General features: G+C 45.4%; 1 protein-coding gene and 1 long non-coding RNA gene across 9 annotated transcripts; one reads left to right on the top strand and one right to left on the bottom strand.

The window, feature by feature from the left end:
* Window positions 1-5,029: 5,029 nt before the first annotated feature.
* Window positions 5,030-24,402, bottom strand: LOC125739747 (uncharacterized). Of its 8 annotated transcripts, XR_007397276.1 has the most exons (7): window positions 13,630-14,887; window positions 13,085-13,255; window positions 10,669-10,825; window positions 10,038-10,328; window positions 7,117-7,142; window positions 6,645-6,736; window positions 5,030-6,080 (listed from the first exon to the last, which is right to left on the bottom strand). XR_007397276.1 is itself a non-coding variant. In XM_049010212.1 (6 exons), exon 6 carries the CDS (start codon window positions 9,188-9,190, stop codon window positions 8,312-8,314), a length of 879 nt encoding a protein of 292 aa, XP_048866169.1. In that variant the 5' UTR covers window positions 9,191-9,235; window positions 10,038-10,328; window positions 10,669-10,739; window positions 10,868-10,989; window positions 13,085-13,255; window positions 13,630-14,887; the 3' UTR covers window positions 7,159-8,311. The 8 variants fall into 8 exon arrangements, 6 of the variants coding, with proteins under 6 accessions (XP_048866169.1, XP_048866168.1, XP_048866171.1 ...); XM_049010212.1 differs by lacking the exons at window positions 5,030-6,080; window positions 6,645-6,736; window positions 7,117-7,142 and adding exons at window positions 7,159-9,235; window positions 10,868-10,989 and having other exon boundaries at window positions 10,669-10,739; XM_049010211.1 differs by lacking the exons at window positions 5,030-6,080; window positions 6,645-6,736; window positions 7,117-7,142 and adding an exon at window positions 7,159-9,235 and having other exon boundaries at window positions 13,630-13,784; window positions 14,511-14,887.
* Window positions 15,013-15,652, top strand: LOC125739759 (uncharacterized). Its single transcript, XR_007397292.1, has 2 exons — window positions 15,013-15,086; window positions 15,446-15,652. It is a non-coding gene; the product is annotated as an uncharacterized LOC125739759 (long non-coding RNA).
* Window positions 24,403-24,605: the final 203 nt, after the last annotated feature.

The raw sequence follows: 24,605 nt of genomic DNA, 5'->3' as shown, positions 1-24,605 counted from the left end.
AAATATTTTCTCGAAATAAAAGACTCCTCGGACTCCTTTTCAAGAAAGCGATATTTAGAGAATTTTGTGCCTAGAAGCCCAGCTAAAATAAAAAAATACAATCTCTGGAGGGCAATTTTTTCCGCCATCAGATCACTCGAGGAAGGCGTGAGGTACGAGGCTGTGAACAGAGCTGCGTGGCATGAGCTGGAAGACCACGAGCTGAGCCGCGTGGCGTGAGCAATGAGGCTCTGAGCTGAGCCGCGTGGCGCGAGCGAGGAGGCCGCAGGCTGAGCTGCATGTCGCGAGCTAGGAAGCCGTGAGCTGAGAGGCCACGAGCTGAGCCGCGTTCCGCAAGCTAGGATGCCCCAAGCTGAGCCGCGTCCTGTGAGCTAGGAGGCAGCGAGCTGAGCCATGACCGATGAGCTAGGAAGCCGTGGTCTGAGCCGTGTCCCGCAAGCTAAGAGGCCTCAAACATTGCTGAAATCATAGTCTAACGCATCCAACAATTTGTCATCCTCTCCTGCCATCTGTAGCCAGACCCAGTCAATATCGGACACTAATAAATATTTTCTCGAAATAAAAGACTCCTCGGACTCCTTTTTAAGAAAGCGATATTTAGAGAATTTTGTGCCTAGAAGCCCAGCTAAAATAAAAAAATACAATCTCTGGAGGGCAATTTCTTCCGCCATCAGATCACTCGAGGAAGGCGTGAGGTACGAGGCTGTGAACAGAGCTGCGTGGCATGAGCTGGAAGACCACGAGCTGAGCCGCGTGGCGTGAGCAATGAGGCTCTGAGCTGAGCCGCGTGGCGCGAGCGAGGAGGCCGCAGGCTGAGCTGCGTGTCGCGAGCTAGGAAGCCGTGAGCTGAGAGGCCACGAGCTGAGCCGCGTTCCGCAAGCTGGGATGCCCCAAGCTGAGCCGCGTCCTGTGAGCTAGGAGGCAGCGAGCTGAGCCATGACCGATGAGCTAGGAAGCCGTGGTCTGAGCCGTGTCCCGCAAGCTAAGAGGCCTCAAACATTGCTGAAATCGTAGTCTAAAGCATCCAACAATTTGTCATCCTCTCCTGCCATCTGTAGCCAGACCCAGTACTGAATAACAAGGGGAGAATCGATACCCGGTACTGAATAACAAGGGGAGTACGACACCCTGTACTGAATAACAAGGGGAGTACGACACCCGGTACTGAATAACAAGGGGAGTACGACACCCGGTACTGAATAACAAGGGGAGAATCGACACCCGGTACTGAATAACAAGGGGAGTACGACACCCGGTACTGAATAACAAGTGGAGAACCAACACCCGGTACTGAATAACAAGGGGAGTACGACACCCGGTACTGAATAACAAGGGGAGATCCGACACCCGGTACTGAATAACAAGGGGAGTACGACACCCGGTACTGAATAACAAGGGGAGAATCGACACCCGGTACTGAATAACAAGGGGAGAATCGACACCCGGTACTGAATAACAAGGGGAGTACGACACCCGGTACTGAATAACAAGGGGAGTACGACACCCGGTACTGAATAACAAGGGGAGACCACCAAGCAGACCAAGACATTGAGAGAGCAGCAAAGAACAAAAAGACTTGCTTGTCGGGGTAGAACACGCTCTTTATTTGCAGTCTTTAGCAGGAAAATAAGAAGCACCCAACAAGCATCAGATCTAACACAGTATGAAAACACAGGAAGGTCAGACGCTGGACCGTCAGGTACGCAAACGGTGGGTGTCGCGTTTTAAGGAAGACACGAGACAGGTCCCCTTAATATTCCCCAAACGTAACGTATTTCTTGTGCGAGTACATAACCTCTACTCCCCCCCCCCCCCCCCCCCAGAAAACAAAATCAATCATGATAATTCAGCAAACTGCACTCACCCAGTTGTTTGGGATGCCCTAAAATGTTTCAGATAAACAATATATTAACACAATTTGGCATGGAAAAGCACAATAGTACTTAGCGTACCCAGCACATTAAATGAACTGCACAGAGAGCCAGGTGCAAGGTCAACATATCAGAATTCAGTCAAAGTTCCTTGGGTAACCTGGGCGAGACTGGATGCGAGCTGATCTTCGAGGGGACTCCAATGTAGACTCGAATGGATGTGCGGCTGGGCATTGAGTGTGCTGCACTATGGGTTCAGATGTGAGCACACCTCGTTCCATAGGTAAGTTCTAATCACCTTCTGATGAAGGGGAGCCAGCATGAACATGAGTGCTGGCCATTTCCGGAGCTGCCACCTTGCGGAGGCGGCCAGCGTGCCATCGAGACCCATCAGAAAGAGAAAAGGTAGCTGGCCCTAGCTTCCCCGCCACCTGAATAGGAGGGGACCAGAATGAGACCAGCTTGTGGTCACGATGAGCGCGGCGGATTCTGACCCAATCCGAAACGGCAATAGTGGGGTTCCTCGTCCCCCAAGACCGATGAAACCGCAGCTTCATCTTGTGCTGCTGGGCGGACACCCTGTGGCAGCATGTAGGGGGAGGGGCCACTGGCCTTGAGTCGATCCAGTGGAAGCTGCAGTTCGCAGCCCAACATAAGTGACGCTGGCGAGCAGCCTGTTGTGCTGTGCTTGGTGGCCCTGTAATGGAGCAGTGTGTGAAGGAGCACCGCTGAAAGGGGTAACCTTCAGCTAAGTGGGCTCAGATGCCATACTTAAGGGTCTGATTGAGACGCTCCGCTCCGCCATCGGCCTGGGGGTGATATGAAGCTGTGCAGATGTGACGGATGCCTGGATCCGTCAGAAAGGCTTCGAACTCAGCAGACACAAATTGGGGCCCATTATCCATAGTAATAGCCAGAGGAACTTCCCATCGAGCAAAGAGGGCGTCTAAAAAGTCAGTGAGTACCCGTGCCGTGACAGTGCCAGTGGAGACCACCTCAGGCCACTTAGAGTGGAGATCATACACCACAAGGAGGAACCGCTGCTGTTGTGGAACTCCATGTAGTTCCCCACAGATATCCAGTTGGATGTTCCCAAGGATGGGCCAAACCGGAGGCTGCAGAGGGGGTGGTGCAGGTTGGCCCATTTTCCTGCTCATAAGGCAGGCTGCACAATCCCTAACTAGATTTTCTATGTCCCTATCAATGCCGGGCCACCACACTAGGTCCCTACAACGTGGTTTGACATGTACAATGCCCAAATGGCCTTCATGTGCCATGCTAAGAACACGGGCCTGAAGGCTGCTTGGCACCACTGTGACAGCTCCACGAGCTACGCAGTGCTCATTCCAACATGAAAGCTCATCCCTGACCCTGTGGTAAGGGGTCACCTCAGCAGAGACTTCAGTCGGCCAGCCTGTGCGAATGTATGTACGAAGCTGAGGAAGGACTGGGTCTGGTTCTGAGGCCAGCCGGAGTTCATCAAAGGAGACAGCTGCCTTCAGTGGTGTGTGCATCATCTGGCTGAGGTCTGGTTCCTGAGAGATGGAGTCAGGTGCTGCAGGATACTGGGTGTAGCGGGACAGCAGGTCTGCCACAACGTTATCACAACCTGGGGTAAAACAGGATGATATTGTACTGCTGCAGTTGCTCAGACCACCGGTCATTGTGGTTTGCATCCTGTACTAGCTGTTGCAAGCAAGGCTGTCAGGGCCTAGTGGTCAGTGCGCAGTGTAAATGCCCTGCCATAAAGATACATGTGCCACCGCTCACAGGCCCAGACACAGGCTAGAGCCTCACGTTCGCCCACGGAATATTTTCGTTCGGTGGGGGTGAGAGCACGGGAGGCAGAGCCAATGGGCCAGTCCACTCCATCCTGCAGCTGTGACAGTACAGCTCCAACTGCCACAGCTGAGGCATCACAGGTGACAGAGGTGGGGCATGAGAGGGAACAGTTTGCCAGGATAGGAGGTGATGTGAGATGGGACTTTCGGAGCTGGAAAGCCTCAAAGCAGGCTGGCATCCAAATGCATCTTTCTGCAGCAGCTGATGTAATGGAGCTGTGGTAGCAGAGTAGTGAGGCAAAAAACACAGGTAATAAGCTGTCATGCCCAGGAAAGAGACAACCTGGTTAGCATTCGTGGGTCCAGAAATACGCTGAATGGCCTCAATATTAGGTTGAAGTGGAATGAGGCCCTCAGTCGTGAGGCAGAATCCATGGACCATGATGTCATCGAGGTAGATAATCACCCCAGGTATGCCAGTGAAGATGGTAGTCATAATCTTCTGGAAGCAGCTGGGGGCAGAGCTAAGCCCAAATGAGACCCATGTGCACTGAAACACTCCAGCATGTGTCACAAAAGCCGTGAGATTCTGGCTGTCAGGCTGGAGAGGGATCTGCAGATAGCTCCGACGAAGGCCCAGTTTTGTGAAGACCATCGAGCCATGAAAGTGGGAAGTGACTTCTACTATGGAAGGGAGGGGGTACTTGTCAGGGACGACGGCCTTGTTTACAGCCCGGAGGTCGACACAGAGACACAGACTCAGGCATTTCTACTTAGCTATCACCAGATTTGAGATCCACTGAGAAGCATCAACTAGCTCAATAATGTCTGCCTCCAGCAGGTGGCGCAGCTCAGCAGTAACACCATCATGAAGGGCCAGGGGACTCAACATGGGAGCTGAAGTACTGAAGTTATAGATGGGAAGAGTGGGGATTGGTGATTAAATGTAGAGAGACAGCCGGCCCCAGTAACACGGCGTCATGATATGGTAAGCTCGGACTGGGAAAACAGGCGAAGGACAAAAAGGGATTTAATAGGGAGCCGGATCGGCATACGGAACAAAAATCACCATAACAATACAATGACAGAACTAGGGAAACATTCTCTGACCTGGACATAAATACACAAAACTAATGAAGACACTTCGAAACAGCTGGTAAACATGGGGATTCCACGGCATCCAGGAGGATCGGACGGGCGGGTCGACACATTGGAGAATGAGCCACAATTCCCACAGCGTCGTCGTTGTTGCTTTCGCGGTGTATAATGCACGTCTGAACCAACTTCAGATAGTCCTGACGAAGGTGGCTGTGATGCAGATACTTATTGTGCAGGGAGCGAGGTGACAGCAGGGTAAGGTAATTTAGACGTAAACTCCGCTGCTGTTTCAATTTGAAATGCGACTTGTATAGCGCTAGCGAGGTCATGTGCTGCCATCAACAGTCGCTCTCTAATTTTAGGGTGGTTAGAGTGTTCAGCCAGCTGACCACGAATGAATTCATCCTGCATGCCACCAAATTTACAAAGACTGGCTAAACCACGCAGATTAGCCACGTACTGATGTACGGACTCACCCGGCTGCTGTCGCCTTCGGCGAAAAAGAATCTGCCACAGGATGACACTTTGTGGAGCTGCGAAGTGAGAACCCAGGAGCGAAACAGCGTCTTCATACATCTCCGCAGGTCCGAGCGTCCGAAAGATCTGCCGTCCTTCCGTGCCTAAGCAGTGAATAAGTATGGCTTTCTTCCGAGCGTCGCTGACTTCATGCTGTCCCAGGACATCCGAGTATGTCTGGAATGATTCCAGCCAGCGAGTCCAAGGGACAGGAGGTTCGCCGGGAAGTGCAAGAGAAGGTGAAGGTGGTGGAAGTGCAAGCTCTATTCTCGTCGCCAAAATGTCGCGTTTTAAGGAAGACCGAAGCTGTTCATTTATTTTTTTCCAAAAAAATTGCTCTCCTCATCCCATATACTGTCCCCTTAATATTCCCCAGACGTGACGTGTTTTTTGTGCGTGTACATAAAAGTGAGTAATTTACATGATGCTAAAGACATGCGAGGGTTGTACAGGGTGCATACAAGACACGGGCAACCATATATGCCACGATCGGGAAAACAAGGGATTTATTAGGGGATGACACCATCGGGAACTCAAGGACCACCAGTAACATTAAGATGTTAATGACCCTGGGTAGCATTTGTGGGTTCGGAAATACGCTGAATGGGGAAACATACTCTGAGGCGGACTTAAATACACAGGACTAATTAGATGTAACAAAAAGCAGATGATAACACGAGGATTCAACATGAGGTAGGTGAGGGGGCGTGGCACACAAGAGGATCGGCACGATCGGAGCATGACAGATTTTCTTCCCATATGAAACATGAACTTACTGTCCTTCCTAGATTTTGGCTCCCAGCCACATTTTTCTCTACAAGGAAAAAAATAGAAAATTATTCTGCTGACACCATTGTCTCTGTCCTTAACCGACACAGATGACTTGCTTTGTAACAAACACATTCACTTTTAATCAGCATGTACATACATCTGAAAATATTATCAAGTCTAATTAATGAGTAAAACTATTTACTGAATAGGGGCAATAGTTTTCTTATTTCTATGACAACTGATTACCAGTCTGAGCTTGCTGGTAACCAATCAGTGAATCCCAGCCGGCCCTGGTTAGAATAACTAATTCAGGGAGGTTTTTATAAGCTCAGCTGGGTGGACACAGACTCAGGGGGTCAGAGGAAAGTCTGCAGGATCATGGAGGAAAGGGTTCGGGTTAGAAAGGCTCCTTCAGGGCTGCTGTCCTCTGATGTCCTGTTTGTACTATAGTGGATTTTAGCTCTGCACTGTTATTCCTTTTCCAAAGGGTTGTGACCACGTTTTATGTTTTAATTTCACTGCATAGACCTGTGTGTCTGAATGCTGCTGTCTGTGTCCCTGTCAAGCAATCTTTGGAAAAGGATAAAAGCATGAAGTTGCCACTCACTGTGTTTGTCCCGCACTTTCCATGTGATGATGATGACCAACAGCAGCACCAATAAGCTCAGTCCTACATACAGAGCCAGCTGGACCAAAGAGCTGAATAAGAGGGTGGATGTGTACAGTAAAGCCTTACATGCTTTATAGAAACACGGTACAGTCACATGTGTACTATTACACAGGACACATGTGAGGAACAGGAGACATTAACAAAGAGCATGAAAATAGCTAGAGATTATCACACAACATGTTACACTATTTTGTAAAAACAGGCCTGCAGTCGTTCCCCAGCAGCACAGGGCACAAGGCAAGGGCTCACCCTGGATGGGATGGGATCTCAAGTTTATTATTAAGAAAATAAAATAAAAAACAATATCTTTTTTTCTTAAAATTAAAATGACAGTTTCCCATCACTGTGTGATCAGGTAAATGCTGCTAGCAGGACCCCCACACTACTGTAAATGCTGCTGAATGCTTACCTCCGTTTTTCATTATTAATCCCCTCCTTCTTCATCATGTGCAGAGAAAAGGAGAGCAGTGGAAACAGGAGAAAGGATAGTTAATAAAAACAGTGTTCTGTTAGTCAATAAAGACTAAGAAAATGTCACTCTTGAAACTGAAATATAAATTATGAAAGATATTCTACAGAGAAAATGATTAGATGCAGAACAATGAATTAGTGTCATGACCAAAGTGTTAATATCCCAGGGCACTGATAGTGAACAGGTGAGATTAATTATTTTATGAAAATATTATAATATATTTATTGTAGCTTTAAACAAAATGTACTATTTTATATCGGTAAAACACAGCCATCCTGTTTTGGGGTGGGGATTTATGCGTATTGCATGTCTAGGCATGTCGGTCAGCTAATGTCCGCGACAGTGGGTAACGGGGCGTCAGCACAAGAGCTTTTGGAGTCGTGAGCGATAAGCCCATGAGAAGGAAGCAAACAATGAAACAAAATGGCCACCGGTTGACAAATTGTTGCAGGGTGACTGCAGAGTGACTGTAACATCTCGTTTAACCGCTGGTCCTGGATGTAAGAAGCAGACAGCCAGCAGTCCCATCCTGGCAGAAAGCACATTACCTCTATTTATTAATCTGTCTTATTTGTGAATAGTATAAAATAATATATTTCTAATTTAAATAAAAGTCGATCTCTAGCACCACAGCTCTGGGGCTCTGGCATAGGCCCGGACGCCCCGCTGCAGGCCTCGGGTGTTGGGTAAAGTATCTGTCACGATCGGGGTGGTGCAGGCAGGCAGCTGGGTACGATCGGGAAAGAACACGTGGGTAAGCAGGGGGCGTGGCACACATGAGGAGCCGACGAGCAGGTCATGACAGAACCCCCCCCAAAGGCGCGCTTCACCGGGCGTGCCAGGGAGGAGGCGACAGACGGGACACGGGAACCGGGACCTGGAGCAAAAGAAACAGAACCATCAACGAGAGACGGGAAACAGGACCGATGCACAAAACAGGGCAAGAGACAGGACGCGAGACAGGAGCTGACAAAGGACAGGGAAGGCAGAAAGACAAAGCAGGAAAGGGGACATAGCAGGCGACCGACCAGGCACCGGAGGTGGGAGCGAGGCAGGGCGACGAGGCCGCGGAGGGGGACCCGCAGGCGACAGCCGACCCAGAGGGCCAGGACCCGCAGGTGCCAACCGAGCCCTAGCGCAGGCGAGGGAGGGCGAGCCAGGGGGCAGGGCGGGTGGGACCCCAGTCCGACGTCTGTGTCCCCTTCCCTTGCGGGACACAGACAAAACGGCCCTCGATCGGGGTCAAGGATGACGGGGCGAGGACAGAGCAGTCACTGGGGGCAAAGTCACTAGGGCAGGCAGTGGAAGGGGCGCCTGCCCGGGAGCTGCAGGTTGCTGCAGGGGGGGGCGCCTGCCCGGGAGCTGCAGGCTGTAGGAGCGGCAGAGAGGGCGCCTTGGGCGTGGGTGTGGTCTCCGCAGGCAGTGGCGGCTGCACGGGATCGGGGTCCGCAGGCAGCGGCAGCTGCACGGGAGTGGGGTCCGCAGGCAGCGGCGGCTGCTCGGACTGGCAAGCCGCAGGTGGAGGAAGCTGCGCAGACGTAGCGGACAGCGGTGATGGCTGCTCCGGCTGCGCAGGTTGCAGAGGCGGGAGCTGCGCTGACAGCGCAGGCAGAACTGGCAAGTCCTGGGAGGGGGAGACGGGTGCGATCCTCTTCGGGACCCGGGGCACTCGGGGGATCGAGTCCCTTACAGCCCTAAAACCTCCCCAATTTGCCAGTCGTTCGGGCCGGTAACTGTACCGGTCCAGGGGCGGTAGCTGCTCCGGGGGGATAGGGTCCAGCACAGGGAACGTGAAGGGCTCATCCTCCTCGTCGTCGTCGCTGGGAGCCCAGAGCCTCGCTAGGGAGTAGGCTCCCAGATAGAGCGGTTCTGGGTCAGAGCCCAGGACGAGCTCCTCTCTCTCGCCCTCCGCGAGAGGCCAGGTGTTGGCGAGGGAGCAGGCGCCCAGACTGATCGGCTCCTCCAGGTGCTTCCTTCTCCTCTGCTTCCTCCTTTTCTTACGGTCTGTCATTCTGTCACGATCGGGGTGGTGCAGGCAGGTGATCGTGCGGGTTAGCTGGTACGAAGCAGGCAAACAGGCAGGTAACCATCACCAATACTACAGCTAACAACAATGACAGACAAAGGACTCAGGTAAGACTGAAATACACAGGACTGATTGAAAATAATCAGACACAGCTGGGTACGATCGGTAAAGAACACGTGGGTAAGCAGGGGGCGTGGTACACATGAGGAGCCGACAAGCAGGTCATGACAGTATTAGTATCTGATGAGGTTATCAGAGCTGAATTACAGGATGTCTCTCTAAGAATTAAGGCTGATGTGTAAGTCAATATTCCAATACATTCATAGACACATAAAACTACAGCCATCCACCCATCTATCTTCTACCCCTTTCTCCTGGTCAGGGATGTGGGGCCTGGAGCCTATCCCAGGTAGGACAGGGCACAGGGATGGAGTATATCCTGGACAGGATGCCAGTCAGTCATAGGGTACATAGACACACACTCTCTATTAGAGACGCCATTTAGCCTGACTTCATGTCTTTGGACTGCGGGAGGAAACCCACACAGCACATGGAGAACATGCAAACTCCACACACACAGAGCAGAAGCCAGATTCAAACCCCTAAACATGGAGGTGTTAAGTAACAGCGCCGCCTACTGGACCACCGTGCCACTAGCATAGAAACTATAATCCCAATAAATTACCTTATTTCACAATATCTGAAAATAGGGGACTATCCCCACAAAGAAGCACAGACCCCCTTCATGAAGGAAACTGTAGGGTTAATTAGTTTTTATCTATTTATATTCAAGCATAAATGATTCACATGCAGATTTAAATGAATTACTTACGTTTAACAGTAATATGAACTGGGATCTGCAGGATTCCAGCAGCACACCAATACCAGCCAGTGTCCTTCCTCTCCAGCCCACTCATTGTCACACTGAAGACTTTATTTACTGTGTCATCCCTGATCAGGACAGGCCTCCCATCCAAACTCACTGATCTCTCTGATGCACAGGAGCCCCCAATCTTACACCACATCCTATGTCTTCTGTTGTTTCCATAGTAACACTGAACACTGACACTGTCTCCATCCACACCCGTCACCTCCTGTTTCTCCACTGACAGCCCTGGAGGACCTGAACACACAGATAAAACACTCAAAGATTTGCATAGCAATGAAATGTTTATGAATATCAGCCCATTACAACATGCATATGTAAATGTTTGTCAAATAAACTGACATTTCTTAACATATTACTTATCATATTTAACCCCATGTAGTCGTCCATTTAAACTGTCACTTGTTACTTCTTCCAAGTCTCGTTTATCACATTGAATGAAAATAAAATGCAGATTTTTATAATATTAAAGCATCTTTTCCTTTAATATTTCTGTTAATGTCCTTCCTTTCTGGCTAAATGACATGTTACATACTGTGCATTTCATTGGCTACAGTCTGCAGTACAGACATCTTACCATCAATGACTGACAGGTTAACCCGATCTCCAACATCTGAGGCTCCACTATGCTTCACACCACACCAGTACCTATCAGAGTCCTCAGCTGTCAGATTGTTGATGGTCACAGTGAAGACTCGCTGGTCAGGATCATCTCTGACTGACACTTTACCTTCCTGTGGAGAGTCAGTGTGTACTATGGGTGTACATGAACTTACATTAAACCCTCTGCACCAGTATTTCACATGAGTTTTATATCTGTCATCACAGAAACATGGGATGGTGACAGATCCTCCTCTCTGTACAGTCACCCATCCAACTGTGAACACACTGTCAGCACCTGCAGGGAGAACAACCAACTGAATTCACATTTTCCACATCGCAGTATCTCTAAGTAACTGTATAATGTTTGTATAATGCTTGGATTAGGGTCACATTCGTTTATTAGAACCACGGGGATGTTTAAAAGACAAAGACTGTCATTTTGTCACAAGAACAAGGGAGAGACACAGGAAAACAAAACAGGTGTCGGATCTTGGGAAGGGCTACAGCGGGATGTGGGATCGGGAATCTGAGTCTGGGAGTGTGTTCTAGGGTCTGAGAGGAAAACCAGGACCTTAAATCCCTAGTAAAAGGCCTAGATGAGGTGAATGAATGGGCTTGTCACTGTGGGACGACCACACCCCTGTGACACTAAGGCTTCATTTGTAAACTTAATTCTGTGGTATTTGACTTAAGAATGAGATACAGAAAGTATTTAAATGTATTTTAGTTCAGCCATCCATCTTCCACATGCTTATCCAGTACAGGGTCAGTACAGTACAGCGAGTGTGGAGCTGATCTGAGGCAGCACAGAGCACAAGGCAGGGGAACACCCAGGACAGGATGCCAGTCTGTCACAGGGCAAACACTCACACACAGTCACTATGGGCACTTTTAGAGGCACCAATTCACCTGAACCACGTGTCTTTGGACTGTGGGAGGAAACCGGAGAACTGAGAGGAAACCAGCATAGATACAGGAAGAACATGCAAACTGCCCACAGAGAGCTAGGCCAGATATCAAAACCACAAGCTTGGGGGTGTGAGGCCCCCACACTGCCCCTAGTCTCTACCAGCTAGAGGTTAATTAGCTCTCCAAACCCACTGTAGAGTGAAAGACAAGCAGGTCTAATCTCGATCCCTGAGGTTGATCTTGAGCCCTGATAAACACAGACCTGCTCCAGTAGCACATGAAGCTGGGTGTTTAGACCCCACTGACTGTACACACAGAAATGACAGATGGCATCCCGGCTGTCTGCTCACATAACCACCTGTACTGCTGAAATGACCCCAGTCAGCCTAACAGAAAATCACAGGGTACAAGAGACGAGGGCATCTTATCTGCAGTAACAGTGTCTTTTTACTGATTGATCACTAAAAGGGAGAGATGACATCATCACACAGTATATTTAGATATTATACTTAATATCAATAATCTGATTCACGATAGATTGATCATTCCTTAAATATCACTGTTCCTGAAATAGTTTGCAAAAGACTTTAAAAAGCAAATGAAATCTGCTTTTTAAAAAAAACAAAATTAGAAATTCATGAGGTATAATTTTCTCTTTTGAAATTACAGTGGAAACTGTTCATATCACGTCTGTCTGGGCAAAATTGATCACTATAAGCGGATGATCATTACAACAGATTTTATTCTTCTTCTTTATGCCTCAGGCAGATTACTATCTAATTGAGGTTTGTATATTTTTACATGAATATAAGGTAATAAACTGCACAGCGTAACTATTCACTGAATTTTATTGACGATGTCAAAACACAGTACAGCTGTTTCAAACGCTTTTCAAATTACAGTACTGTACAAATTAAATTACTGAACTGTGCATAATTCAAATACGCTATAATACAGTACAGTACTGTACATAAATATTCAGTTCAATACATTTGTATTTTCACAGCACATTTTCATGTTTTCTGTGCACGCAGCATTAGCCTTAGGTAACTAGCCAGAAGCAGGCAGGTTACCGCAAGGCAAAGTTACAGGACGATCAAAGTGAAATTACATTATATATAAAAAAAGAATTACTACCTCCGTTTTCATTTTTTCTATAGGTCGTCATGTCGAAAAAGACCCAAAATGATCAGTGTTAGCAGACTGCTTGATTACTATAACTGAATTATCTAAACAGTATTTGTACAGGAATGGCTTTGTGCCAAGCATTTGATCCATATTACCGTGATCACAATAAGTGGCTTCCACTGTATGCAAGAATGTGTCATTTGTTAAATATCAAAAAGTACTCAAAATATCCAGGACCACATTATTATAACTAGCAGCAGATCTCCATCATGATCTCCAAACTGCAGCTGAGAGTGTGGGGAGGAGCAGGAGAGAGATCTCTACTCAGTTCCACTGTAATGAGTGACACTCACCTGTGAGCCCAGCAATGAGAAGAAACAGGAGCATCAGAGGATCCATACGTGTGTGTGTCACTGAGCCCAGATCTGTGGAGACTGACACTCACTTCCTCATCCTCTGTACCTTCACTGTCTCTGTCGTTTCTATTCTCACACACAGCAGGCAGAGTGAAGGGGGAGTGGACACTTTACACAGGAAGTGATAAAATCATAAGGCTGAATGTCTAGCGCTTCATCAAGTCATAACATTACTGTTACTCAAGAACATAAACTATCAATGCATAGACTCCTTCAGTAATAAAATTAAAATTTCAGCCGGAGTAAAGAAGACTTCATGAACGACAGTATCCAGTTTATATCCATTAATATTATCCATCCATGCATGCATCCATCTTCTATACCCACTTGTCCTGTGCAGGGTCACGAGGGTCCACAGCCTATCTGGGAAGCTATGGCCATAAGGCAGGGAATAACCCAGGATGGGGCACCAACCCATTGCAGGGCAAACACACCATTCACACACATGCACACCTACAGACAATATGGTAACTCCAACTCACCTCAGCATGTTTTTGGACTGTGGGGTGAAACAGGAGAACCCAGAGGAAACCCCACACCGACATGGGGCGAACATGCCAGAGCAGGGGGAATATTTAAGAAATTTAAGTCAGTTTGCTTGGTTTCCTGTGTCATTCATGTGACTCACAGCTATTTTCTGCAGATACAAAAATAAAGTGTGAAATGAAGAGCTGAGAGGGAGAGACACTGCAGAAAACAGTGAGGGCCAGTACATACTGTCAGAGGTTATAATCTTTACGATGTGTGTTTGTCCACTGATGCATTTTCTGTGTATTTCTTATCAGTTAAAAGGAAAACATTGTTGATGTTGTCTTTGTTCTGTTGTTTACAGGAACAGATATTTTAAGAATATTTGAAATCTTATTTTAGCAACATAAAATAAATGATAGTTGGTCTTTACAAAGTATCATTTTAGCTCACAGGGTAGCTTCATTAGTTGTAGTCAGTATGGTTTGAAACTACCACAGCACTTTTGATGCCGCAAATTTTAAGTTCATAATGGAATAATATAGACTTGTCTTAAGATCTCTTGCATGCATAATTAAAAAAAAGTAAAAAAAATAATAAAAAGAAAGATCTCTGGCATGAGTGCGAGAGTCAGAGAGCGTGTGTCACGTCACATACGTTAGAATTGGCAGCCCTGCATATTTCTCTTATGCACGAGTATAAAGTAGCTGACATATTTTCAGTTACTTGAGGTGAGACTGTGCTGCATACAGAGGGTCTATCCTCAGGCCTTTGTTTCAGTCCTTATTATGCATTATACAGTTTTTAAAGTGCCACTGCATTAGGTCCTTTTAATTTCTGTGGATCAATACGAAAACAAGAGGCCCAGTAGGATCGCCTCTGTGGGTGTACTCACTGTGGCTTAGTATGACTGCCTCTCAGATCAGCGCACACATTGCACTTAAAGTTTCAGGCCTGAACACGCTTTCGTTATCACCGTGCTACTTTCTGTGTTGTGCTTTTCTGTTTCATGCGTTGTCTTTTGTGTTGAAGAACAGCACTACTGCACAGAATATCGGAGCTCATGATTGTCCTTATTTTGCGATTTATCTGGGGTTGTCTTGCGTGCATTGACACACAGCCCTCATAGATTTATCCAGTAAGCAACTAAGCGAATACAATTGAATCGTGCTGCACATATAAGAAGGTAGCCCCGTATTTTAACAAATATCTCGGACTTCTTGTGTTTTGCATCTAGTTGTTCCTGGACACTGTAGTCCGTAAAAATTTCCAGCAAACTCTGCACCTCTGCCGTACACCAAAGTATTTCATTTGCCGTAATATTTGTTACGTTTGTCGCTACTAGTCAGTACGAGCTGCAGCACGCGCACTCTCTGTCATTTGCACGCTCTGCCTCTGACGTCACGCGCACCCTGCAAACGACCCGGAAGACGAGGATCCGGGAGGCTGCAGCGAATATGGTGTTGTTAAGGTTATTATTTACCGTATTGGCGTGTATATTTCAAATTTTATTATGTGGTTTACATTTGTAATGGCTCGTACTAAATGTTGCAATGTCAAGTATGCTAGTAACTGATTTTCTTGACATCTCAGTTAAACTTTGGAGTTATGGTAGCTGTTACCTAGTTAGCTAATGGTAGCTTAAACGGCGTAAATTAGACACGTTTCCCCTTATTGCAGAGCTTCTCCGGTGAGCCAGCTAACGTTAGCTTGTAATGTTTAAAGTTTCTCATTTGTACAATTTGTAGGTGTCCGAACGCTAAAGCGTGTGGGTTTGAATCCCCTTGCAGAGACCGTTGCTGAACGTGTTCCTTTTTTGTGCTTTTACAGACGCTCCCCTCCAAATACTGAGCAGGTTCTGTGCCCATACCGATTTCTTAAAGAAATGATTGACCACAGAAAGTTTGTCATGTCCTGCTGTTTGTTTGCTTTTCATTTTGTCTCTTGTGAATTTTTGTTTTTTTATAGGCCAGCATATTTTATTTTATTATGAACCCCTTTGCTACTTGTGTAAAACAATAAACATTTGAAAAATTATTTGAGGTTCTTTGTTGCTTTTTCTCATCCAGCTTTAAGTACTGTTTGGTACATCATGACATTTGTAAGTTGTATTACATATAAAAGTTCACACAGTCATAGGGATATTAATAATCCATCCATCCATTTAACCGCTTATCCTACTGGGTTGCGGGGAGCCTATCCTGGAAGCCATGGGCACAAGGCAGGGAACAACCCAGGATGGGGGACCAGCCTATCGCAGGGCACACTCGCACACCATTCACTCGCACACACACACATATGGGCAATTTAGCAACGCCAATTAGCCTTAGCATGTTTTTGGACAATGGGGGAAACCGGAGTACCCAGAGGAAGCCCCACGACGACATGGTGAGAACATGCAAACTCCACACATGTGACCCAGGTGGAGACTCGAACCCGGGTCCCAGAGGCATGAGGCAACAATGCTAACCACTGCACCACCATGCTGCCCCTTATTAGTAATATATGGCAGTCAATGTTGTCCATAAAACCACATTGTAAAAATGTGTGTCAGTGTATAAAAACACAAATGATTTTCTCACTGTCACTGTTTTGATTACAGGTACAGATATGGTGGTACTGCAATATGTCAGAATATCTGCAGACTTTGTCAGTCCATCATGCAGGTGTAATGATAGATTTAGAACATTTCTGTGTACTGCTACCACATAGTGGACAAATAAAATATTGCAATCAATTCTAAAATCAGTCAGTCAGCCCAGATGTCTTTACAGGCAGTCCCCGAGTTAAGGAGGCCGACTTATGGACAGCTCATACTTACGATCGGACTGCCATGAAGCCTTTTATATTAAAAATTTGGGCTAAATGCAATGGTTTGTAATAACAAACAGACACGACATTAGTGACGCTCCTGAAATCATTGCACGGCTTCAGCGGCTTGCTGGCTGGAAGTACAGTACTGTATGTTTGTTTTTTACTGTATAGCAGTAATAATAATGATAATTATTATCATGTACTGCATTTACTTTTCTGACTTTCCTACAAATTCACCTTAAAGACTAACTTTGGGAACCGATCTGGTTTGTAACCTGACGACTGCCTGTACTCTGAATATAACCTCCTACCCGACATTAATCCATATGATGTCCGTCCATTGAAGGGCTCATACGCAGTTAAGGGTTGAACTACATGCTGTCAAGTTATAGTTAATTTATACATTTTCCTGGGATATCTGCTGTTAGTCATTATAAACACGAAGTGAAGAAATAACCATCCTGAAGTAAGTGATTCTCACCTGGAGGCCCATCAGAGGATGAAGAGGAGCATTATGTGTGTCTCACTGACCTCAGATCTGTGGAGACTGACACTCACTTGCTGATTGATCAGTCCAATGAAAAATCCACTTTCTCCTCTCTGATTGGCTGATACGAGTTCTGCTGTCTTCTGTGTCACCTACTGACAGACCACAGCCCACCTGACCAACGTCGTCCTTTACAGCAGTGACTGGCTGTGGCATGTGTGGCCCTATAAGGGCAGCCCTGCATGTGCTGAGGAGGCCAGCAGCACTGCCATGGGGTGTGTGTCACTGGGGGAGGGAGGGTTTCTGGGGGCAGGGGGGGAGGAAGAGCAGGAGGAAGAGCAGGAGGAAGAGCAGTGCCCAGGGCTCTACATCAGCAAGAAACTGTCAGCGAGAGAGACAAACTATAGCACCACTGAGAAACAGTGACTGATAATTAAGTGAGCTGTCCTCACCCTCCGCTTCTACTTCCTGGGGGGGGGGGGTACTTCCCCCTCTGTTGTGACCGTGCTCCCCCCATTACTCAGATCACTCAGCACTGTCTAGCTGGAACACCCTTCAGCTTCCAGGGAGCCTATTAGCTGGGGGGCGGGACCTGGTCTGGACTGACTCCCTCCCCCAAGAAGGTGGGGGTCAGTGCAGCAGTGGATAGTTCAGGTCCAGAAAGTAAAAATCCAGACCAAGATTTAGTTTCAACCAAACAGCTGAGTACTCTGTGTCTGTGGCACTTTACACAACTAGTTGTTTGAAACAACATCTAAAACTGGATTTTTACTCTCTGGACCTAAACTATCCACTTCTGGATCAGTGTCATTCTTAAAGTCGTGTTTCAACTTCTGGCAAAGTTCTCCCAGGAACCTATCTCTGTTGTATGTACAGTCGGCATGTAATTCATTCCTGCCCAGGTCCCTGACAAACAGTTGGAGGCAGAATTACTTGTTATCAGAGTATGTGAATTTTTACACACACCAGCAGCTGTGACAGAATAAGATATTTCCTTTATACTGCTGCCACATAGTGGACACAAAGAAGACTGCAGTCAATTCTAAAATCAGTCAGTCAACATGCTACCACCACAGACCATTATCGGGAAGTGATAAAACTTCATGGAACAATATTAATATGAACATACAGATGTAGTAACTATATTGTGCAAAATTTATCTTCATCTTAACTACGCTGAATGGTGGAGTCCCAGAGTAAGTGATCCTCACCTGGAGGCCCATCAGTGAAGAAGAGGATGAAGAGGAGCATCAGAGGAGCCTTATGTGTGTCTCACTGCCCTCAGATCTGTGGAGACTGACACTCACTTCCTGACTCTCCTTAACATCACTGCCTCCCTTTTTAGTGTGTTTTAAATGTTTAAAAATCATCCATCTATCTTTGATTTTCATAAACTGTTTGTCCACTGATGCATTTTCTGTCTATTTCTTGTCTGTAAAAAGGAAAACAGTTTGATGCGGCTTTTGTCCTGCTCTTACCAGGAATAAATATATTAATTACATCTGGAACCTTATCATTTTAGAAACATGATTTTATAGCAAAATTATTGATAGCTGGTCTTCACAGTGAATCATTCATGCTCACAGAGCTACAAACAAATTAATCAAATAAGTCTAGTTCTTTTCTAAACTGTTACTTCCTCATATTGCAAATGAGCAAAGAGCAGTGAAATCAGACTTATTCTGAAAAGCAGAAATGTCGTTATACAGGATGTGAGTGTGAGACTCTGCAGAAACACTGTGTGCTACATGCAGAGGGTCTGACCTCAGGCCTTTGTTTCAGTCTTTATTATGTTTTATACAGTTTTAAAATGTCACTGCAGTAGGTCCTTTTAATACCTGTGGATCAGTACAAATCAAGAGGTCCGTTAGGAAGGTGTCTGTATGACAGGGGTGGGGGTGTCCTGGGGGGGCAAAGTCAGGTGATTCACTTCATGTGGGTCTTATCAGCAGTCCTATCAGACTGAGAGCTGTTTGTGTTTCTCTCAGCACCACAATAGTGTTTCACACATAATGGGGTCCGTGGGCCTCCTCAGTTATATTCAGGCTTTCAAAGTTCATCAATCATAAAAACTCACATGGATCTGACACTCTGACACTGTTATATTTATTTGTTTAAATTCAATTGAAATACTACATATTACAGCTAGTTGGTGGATCCGTCTGCTCTTTATCCGTTCCTCACTGGCATACCTGGGTCTCTGTACAGTGCTTTCCTGAAGCATCAGAACCATTCATAAGGGAATCTATGTGTGGCTGCCCTCTAGTGGATACACAAAATTCAGCTACTTAAGTAGCTTGACTATATTTCCCTCCTAGTTTAGTTTAGTTCCTAATTTAATCTAACCGATGAAGCTGAAGGCAAAGCTGGAAATTAGTTTAGTCATGACTTCAGAAGTTACCCTGACAAGGGATTCTGTACAATCAGAGATGAAGCTGCTGGATGGGATGGTCATCGCCTGCTTTTTCTGACTGATGTAGGTCTGGATGTAAAGTTACAAACTGCTTAATGTGTATCAATCTGTTTTATAATGTTCACACAAAAAAGTGCTTTTAATGTGTCTGCACCTTGTATCTCCCACAATGTGCTTCTGCATTTGATATCTTCTTGACTTGGGGGTAAAGAGATTTAACTGGATGGATTTTACTTTTGTGAAGCACTATAGTCCAAAGTTGAACTGATTGTTCAAATCTTTTTGGTTTTTAAGTAAAACTACTTAAATTAAATTATCTGTAACCCTCTTTGCGCGTTTCTAGACTCAACAAAGCATCATTGCCAACAAAATAAGTGAGTTACAGTTAAATCAGGTAAAGTTTCATTTTAAAGTTTCATTTGGAATTTACTGATCCAGGTTTTCAGCACCACGGACAGCAACTAGACTTACTGTCATTTAATGGGAGTGAAAGCAGAAACCAATAGATCACACAGGGATATTTTCATTTGATGGTGTCTTTCTTTTTACTTTTGATATGCCGTCTTCCTCCTTAGCTGATATGTGAGGCTGCTGTCAGCTGAGACAAGCTGGTGTGATTTTACGCAGAGTGATAAGTGGGCGGTCCTGTTTTCGTGTGTTACATTTTCATTTGATGTTGGCCAATATATATGTGATACTGTTTCCTCCTTATCTGATATGTACAGGCTGTTGTTAGCAGACACAAGCTGGTGTATTTGTACAGCAGATTGAAAAGTGGGTGGTCCTGATTACATCACTCTCTAAAAGAGTCCCTGATTGCTGGGCTCTGACGAGGAGGCGTGACCTAAAAACCCCAAACCATTTAAGTTTGTGAAATTCGTTTTTAATAATTACCAATTTCAGAAAAATACTAAATGTTTTGTAAAGTAGCAATTTATTAATCATGTATTAAAGCAAATAATGACCAGTATAAAAGACATATACAAAACTGTGCAAAAGTCTTGGGCTGTCAAAGAAAATGATGTTCAAATGATCTTCATCTTGATCTAGAATTATAATATTTTGTCCATCAAAGTGTGGCAGCCCAGTCATTTCAAAATCTCTTCTAAAGTCACTACAGTATTTTTCACCAACCATCCAATAGACCCATATATTTTTGACTTGACCATTAACACACCTCCTATGGCTAATCAATGCATTATTAACATTTGTTTAATAATTAAATTAATTAATTGAGCTGGTGGTGAAATTTTACAAATACATGGAATTGCTGAGGTGCCCCTGAGGAGAGGTTTAGGAACCAAAGCGTGGTTCATCTAGCGATCCAAGAAGGCATCAGTAACTTTTTGGAGAAAAGAAGAAATTCTTGTTAGTTTTTATTGTTACTTTTAATTTGCATATATTTTTATGATAATTGTGTTTTTGTTCTGAGCAAATATATACAACCCAGATAAATAGCATTAAACATTTTCTTTGATGGCCCAAGACGTTTGCATAGTACTGTATTTTTTCAGAATTAAGAGACAATTTAATAAAATCCAGTCTTACCTTCACTAGATAACTATTATGAAACATTAACCAGTAGGTGGCAGCAAAGCACTTGTGAATAAGTGGCCAATACATGGTTGTACAGGTTCCCAGCAAATAATCAACCCCTCTGTGTTTAACTGACTCTCATGCTATGACTGTACAGACTGAGCAGGGCCTAGTGAGAGAGGCCTCACTGCAGTTAGCATAACCATTTATTTTACAGCTCCTCTGACTCATTCTGCTCTATGAAGGTCATCTCCTCTGCCACCTTCCTCTGATCCAGGGAGACCCTCTGCTTCTCTCTGATTGGTTCCCTCTTTTTACAGGAGGTCCAGTGCAGCTGAATGGCGATGATGGTGCAAATCAGATAAAACACACCAGTCCCAGCTTTCAGTACAGCATCCAGAACCTGCTCCCACCTGTCAGACATATAATACACCAGTGTGTCTGTCAGTCACACATATCACATTTAAACCTGAAGAACAAAACAGTGAATCTATTCTGACTGAAGTAAAACCACCTTGATAATCAACAGCAGCACCGATCAGCTCAGTCCTACATACAGAGCCAGCTGGACCAAAGAGCTGAATAAGAGGGTGGATGTGAACAGTAAAGTCTTACATGCTTTATAGAAACACGGTACAGTCACATCTGTACTATTACACAGGACACAAGGCAAGGGCTCACCCTGGATGGGATGGGATCTCAAGTTTATTATTAAGAAAATAAAATAACATCTCTCAGCACAGTCAGAGCATACACTAAGACAACAGACAAAACACCAAAGGACTGCCTTAGCCTGAGTCTCATAATATGGTCGTTGAAAGGGGTGATATCATACACCATCGGGAGGAGCCGATCCGCCACAGCAATAGCTACTCCGAGTATGGCAGCTGTCAGAGCGACCAGACCAAAAGTAGTTATATCCAGCTACAGAGATTTGGCTACCCTAGAGAATGTCACCACTGAAATGCAGAGTTTCTAATGCTTCCCCGACAGCAGAGGAAGATGGTCATCTTGTCAGAGAGACAAGACATTCCACAGGCCTACCCGGATGGGTCAGCTCAAGTTGGGACCCAAGTGTCACAATGTGGCGGGCGGCGCCTCAGCACCACACCAGCCCTGATGCCCAACGGGCCCAACCCTATTTTTTTGATTGTGTAATACTTGGATTAGGGTCACATTTGTTTATCAGAGTTTGGGAGTGTGTGGGAAGGCCTGAGAGGAAAACCAGAACCTTAAATCACTGGTAATAAGGCACAGGAGAGGTGAATGAATGGGCTCATCATTTTGTGTGATGACCACACTAAGACTGTATTTATAAATACACCTATTTCTGTGATATTTGACTTGTGAATGATATGTAAAAAATGTTCAATATTTTAGTTCAGCCATCCATCTTCCACATGCTTACCCAGTAAAGGGTCAATACAGTACAGGGAGCGTGGAGCTGATCTGAGGCAGCACAGGACACAAGGCAGGGGAACACCCAGGACAGGATGCCAGTCTGTCACAGAGCAAACACTTACACACAGTCACTGTGGGCACTTTTAGAGGCACCAATTCACCTGAACCACGTGTCTTTGTACTGTGGGAGGAAACCAGAGAACTGAGAGGAAACCAATGTAACCACAGGGAGACCATGCAAACTGAAATGACCCCAGTCAGATCAGTTGTCACCCTCACAGAAAATCACAGGGTACAAAAGACAAGGGCATTTTATGAGCACTAACAGAGTATTTATACTGCTTGATCACTAAAAGGAAGACATGACAACATCACACAGAATATTTAAATGTTATACTAAACAATATCAATAAATCGATTCATGATAAATTGGTCATGTCTTAAATATCACTGTTCCATAAATAGTTTGCAAACACTTCACAAAGATAATTTCTTTTGGAATTATAGTGGAAGACGCCTATAGTGATCACATCTCTCTGGGCGAAATTAATCACTATACTGTAAGCGGATTATCATTATAACACATGTTTTCTCTTTATGTCTTAAGAAGATTATCATCTAATTGAGATTTGTATATTTTTACATGAATATAAGGTAATAAAACTGACGCTATACAGTCACTATTCACTGAATTTTATTGACGATGTCAAAATACAGTACAGCTCTTTCAAACGCTTTTCGAATTACTGTACCGTACAAATTAAATTACTGATCTGTGCATAATTCGAATATGCTATAATACTGTACATAAATATTCAGCCATCCATCTATCCATCCATCCATTTTCCAAACCGCTTATCCTATTGGGTCGCGGGGGGTCCGGAGCCTATCCCGGAAGCAATGGGCACGAGGCAGGGAACAACCCAGGATGGGGGGCCAGCCCATCGCAGGGCACACTCACACACCATTCACTCACACATGCACACCTATGGGCAATTTAGCGACTCCAATTAGCCTCAGCATGTTTTTGGACTGTGGGGGGAAACCGGAGTACCCGGAGGAAACCCCACGATGACATGGGGAGAACATGCAAACTCCACACACATGTGACCCAGGCGGAGACTCAAACCCGGGTCCCAGAGGTGCGAGGCAACAGTGCTAACCATTGCACCACCATGCCGCCCCTCGTAAATATTCAATTCAATAGAATTTTTTTACACAGTGTCATGACCTGCTCGTACGATACTCCTGTATGCCACACCCCCTTATCATCCTCGTGTGAATTCCTGATTGTTCTCAGCCGTTCTGCGTTTCCGTCCCTTTAGTTCTGTGTATTTAGTCTGTGTGCTAGGCTGTCTCCCCTAGGTCTGTCATTGACGTTCTCATGCTCCCTGTCCTGAGTCTGTCTCTCGTCAATAAGGCTTCCATTGCCTGCTTGCCTGCCCCGACGCAACACACAGCACAAATTTCAGAATGTTACATTGTTTCAAACCGCTCACTGTAGTTTTGCTGCTGCATCTCCGTGGCCTTGTTTTTGGTGGTTTATCATAAGTTTTGATTATTCTATATTTGTTATTGAAAGAAAATGACTTTCTTTTTCCAGTCTTGTTTTCTGTGCTAGCCTCAAGTAGCTAGCCAGAAGCAGATGGGTTACCGCAGGGCAAAGTAGGATGATCAAAGTAAAGTAAACAAAGAAAATAACTACTGCAGTAAAAAAGACCCAAAATGAACAGTGAAAGCTGACTACTTGATTACGACAGACAAATTATCAAAACAATATTTGTACAAGAATTAATCTGTCCCAAGTATTTGATCCATATAAGTGATTCATCGTGATAACCACTGTATGCAAAAATGTGAAATTTGTTAAAATTGAAAAAGTATTCATTATTTCCAAGAACACATCAATTGCATCATCATGTAACTAGCAACAGATCTCCATCATCATCTCCAACCTGTAGCTGACAGTGTGTGGAGGAGCAGGAGAGAGATCTCTACTCAGTACCACTGTAATGAGAGACACTCACCTGTGCGCCCAGCAATGAGAAGAAACAGGAGCATCAGAGGATCCATATGTGTGTGTGTCACTGAGCCCAGATCTGTGGAGACTGACACTCACTTCCTCATCCTCTGTACCTTCACTGTCTGTCGTTTCTATTCTCACACACAGCAGGCAGAGTGAAGGGGGAGTGGACACTTTAAACAGGAAGTGACAAAACCACAAGGCTGAAAGTTTATCACTTCAGCATGTCATTCTATTATTATTTGTCTATTGAGCAGAAAATAAACTATTGGAAGATAGACTCCTTTATTAATGAAATTAAAATATCAGCATGAAT

The sequence above is a fragment of the Brienomyrus brachyistius genome, chromosome 4, assembly GCF_023856365.1.
Source record: "Brienomyrus brachyistius isolate T26 chromosome 4, BBRACH_0.4, whole genome shotgun sequence".
Lineage (NCBI taxonomy): Eukaryota > Metazoa > Chordata > Actinopteri > Osteoglossiformes > Mormyridae > Brienomyrus > Brienomyrus brachyistius.
This window is presented reverse-complemented; position numbering and strand designations above follow the sequence as displayed.

Excerpts from the sequence above, each read along its gene's own strand:
- LOC125739747 (XM_049010214.1), bottom strand. The coding sequence starts at position 9,190 with ATGACAGACCGTAAGAAAAGGAGGAAGCAGAGGAGAAGGAAGCACCTG.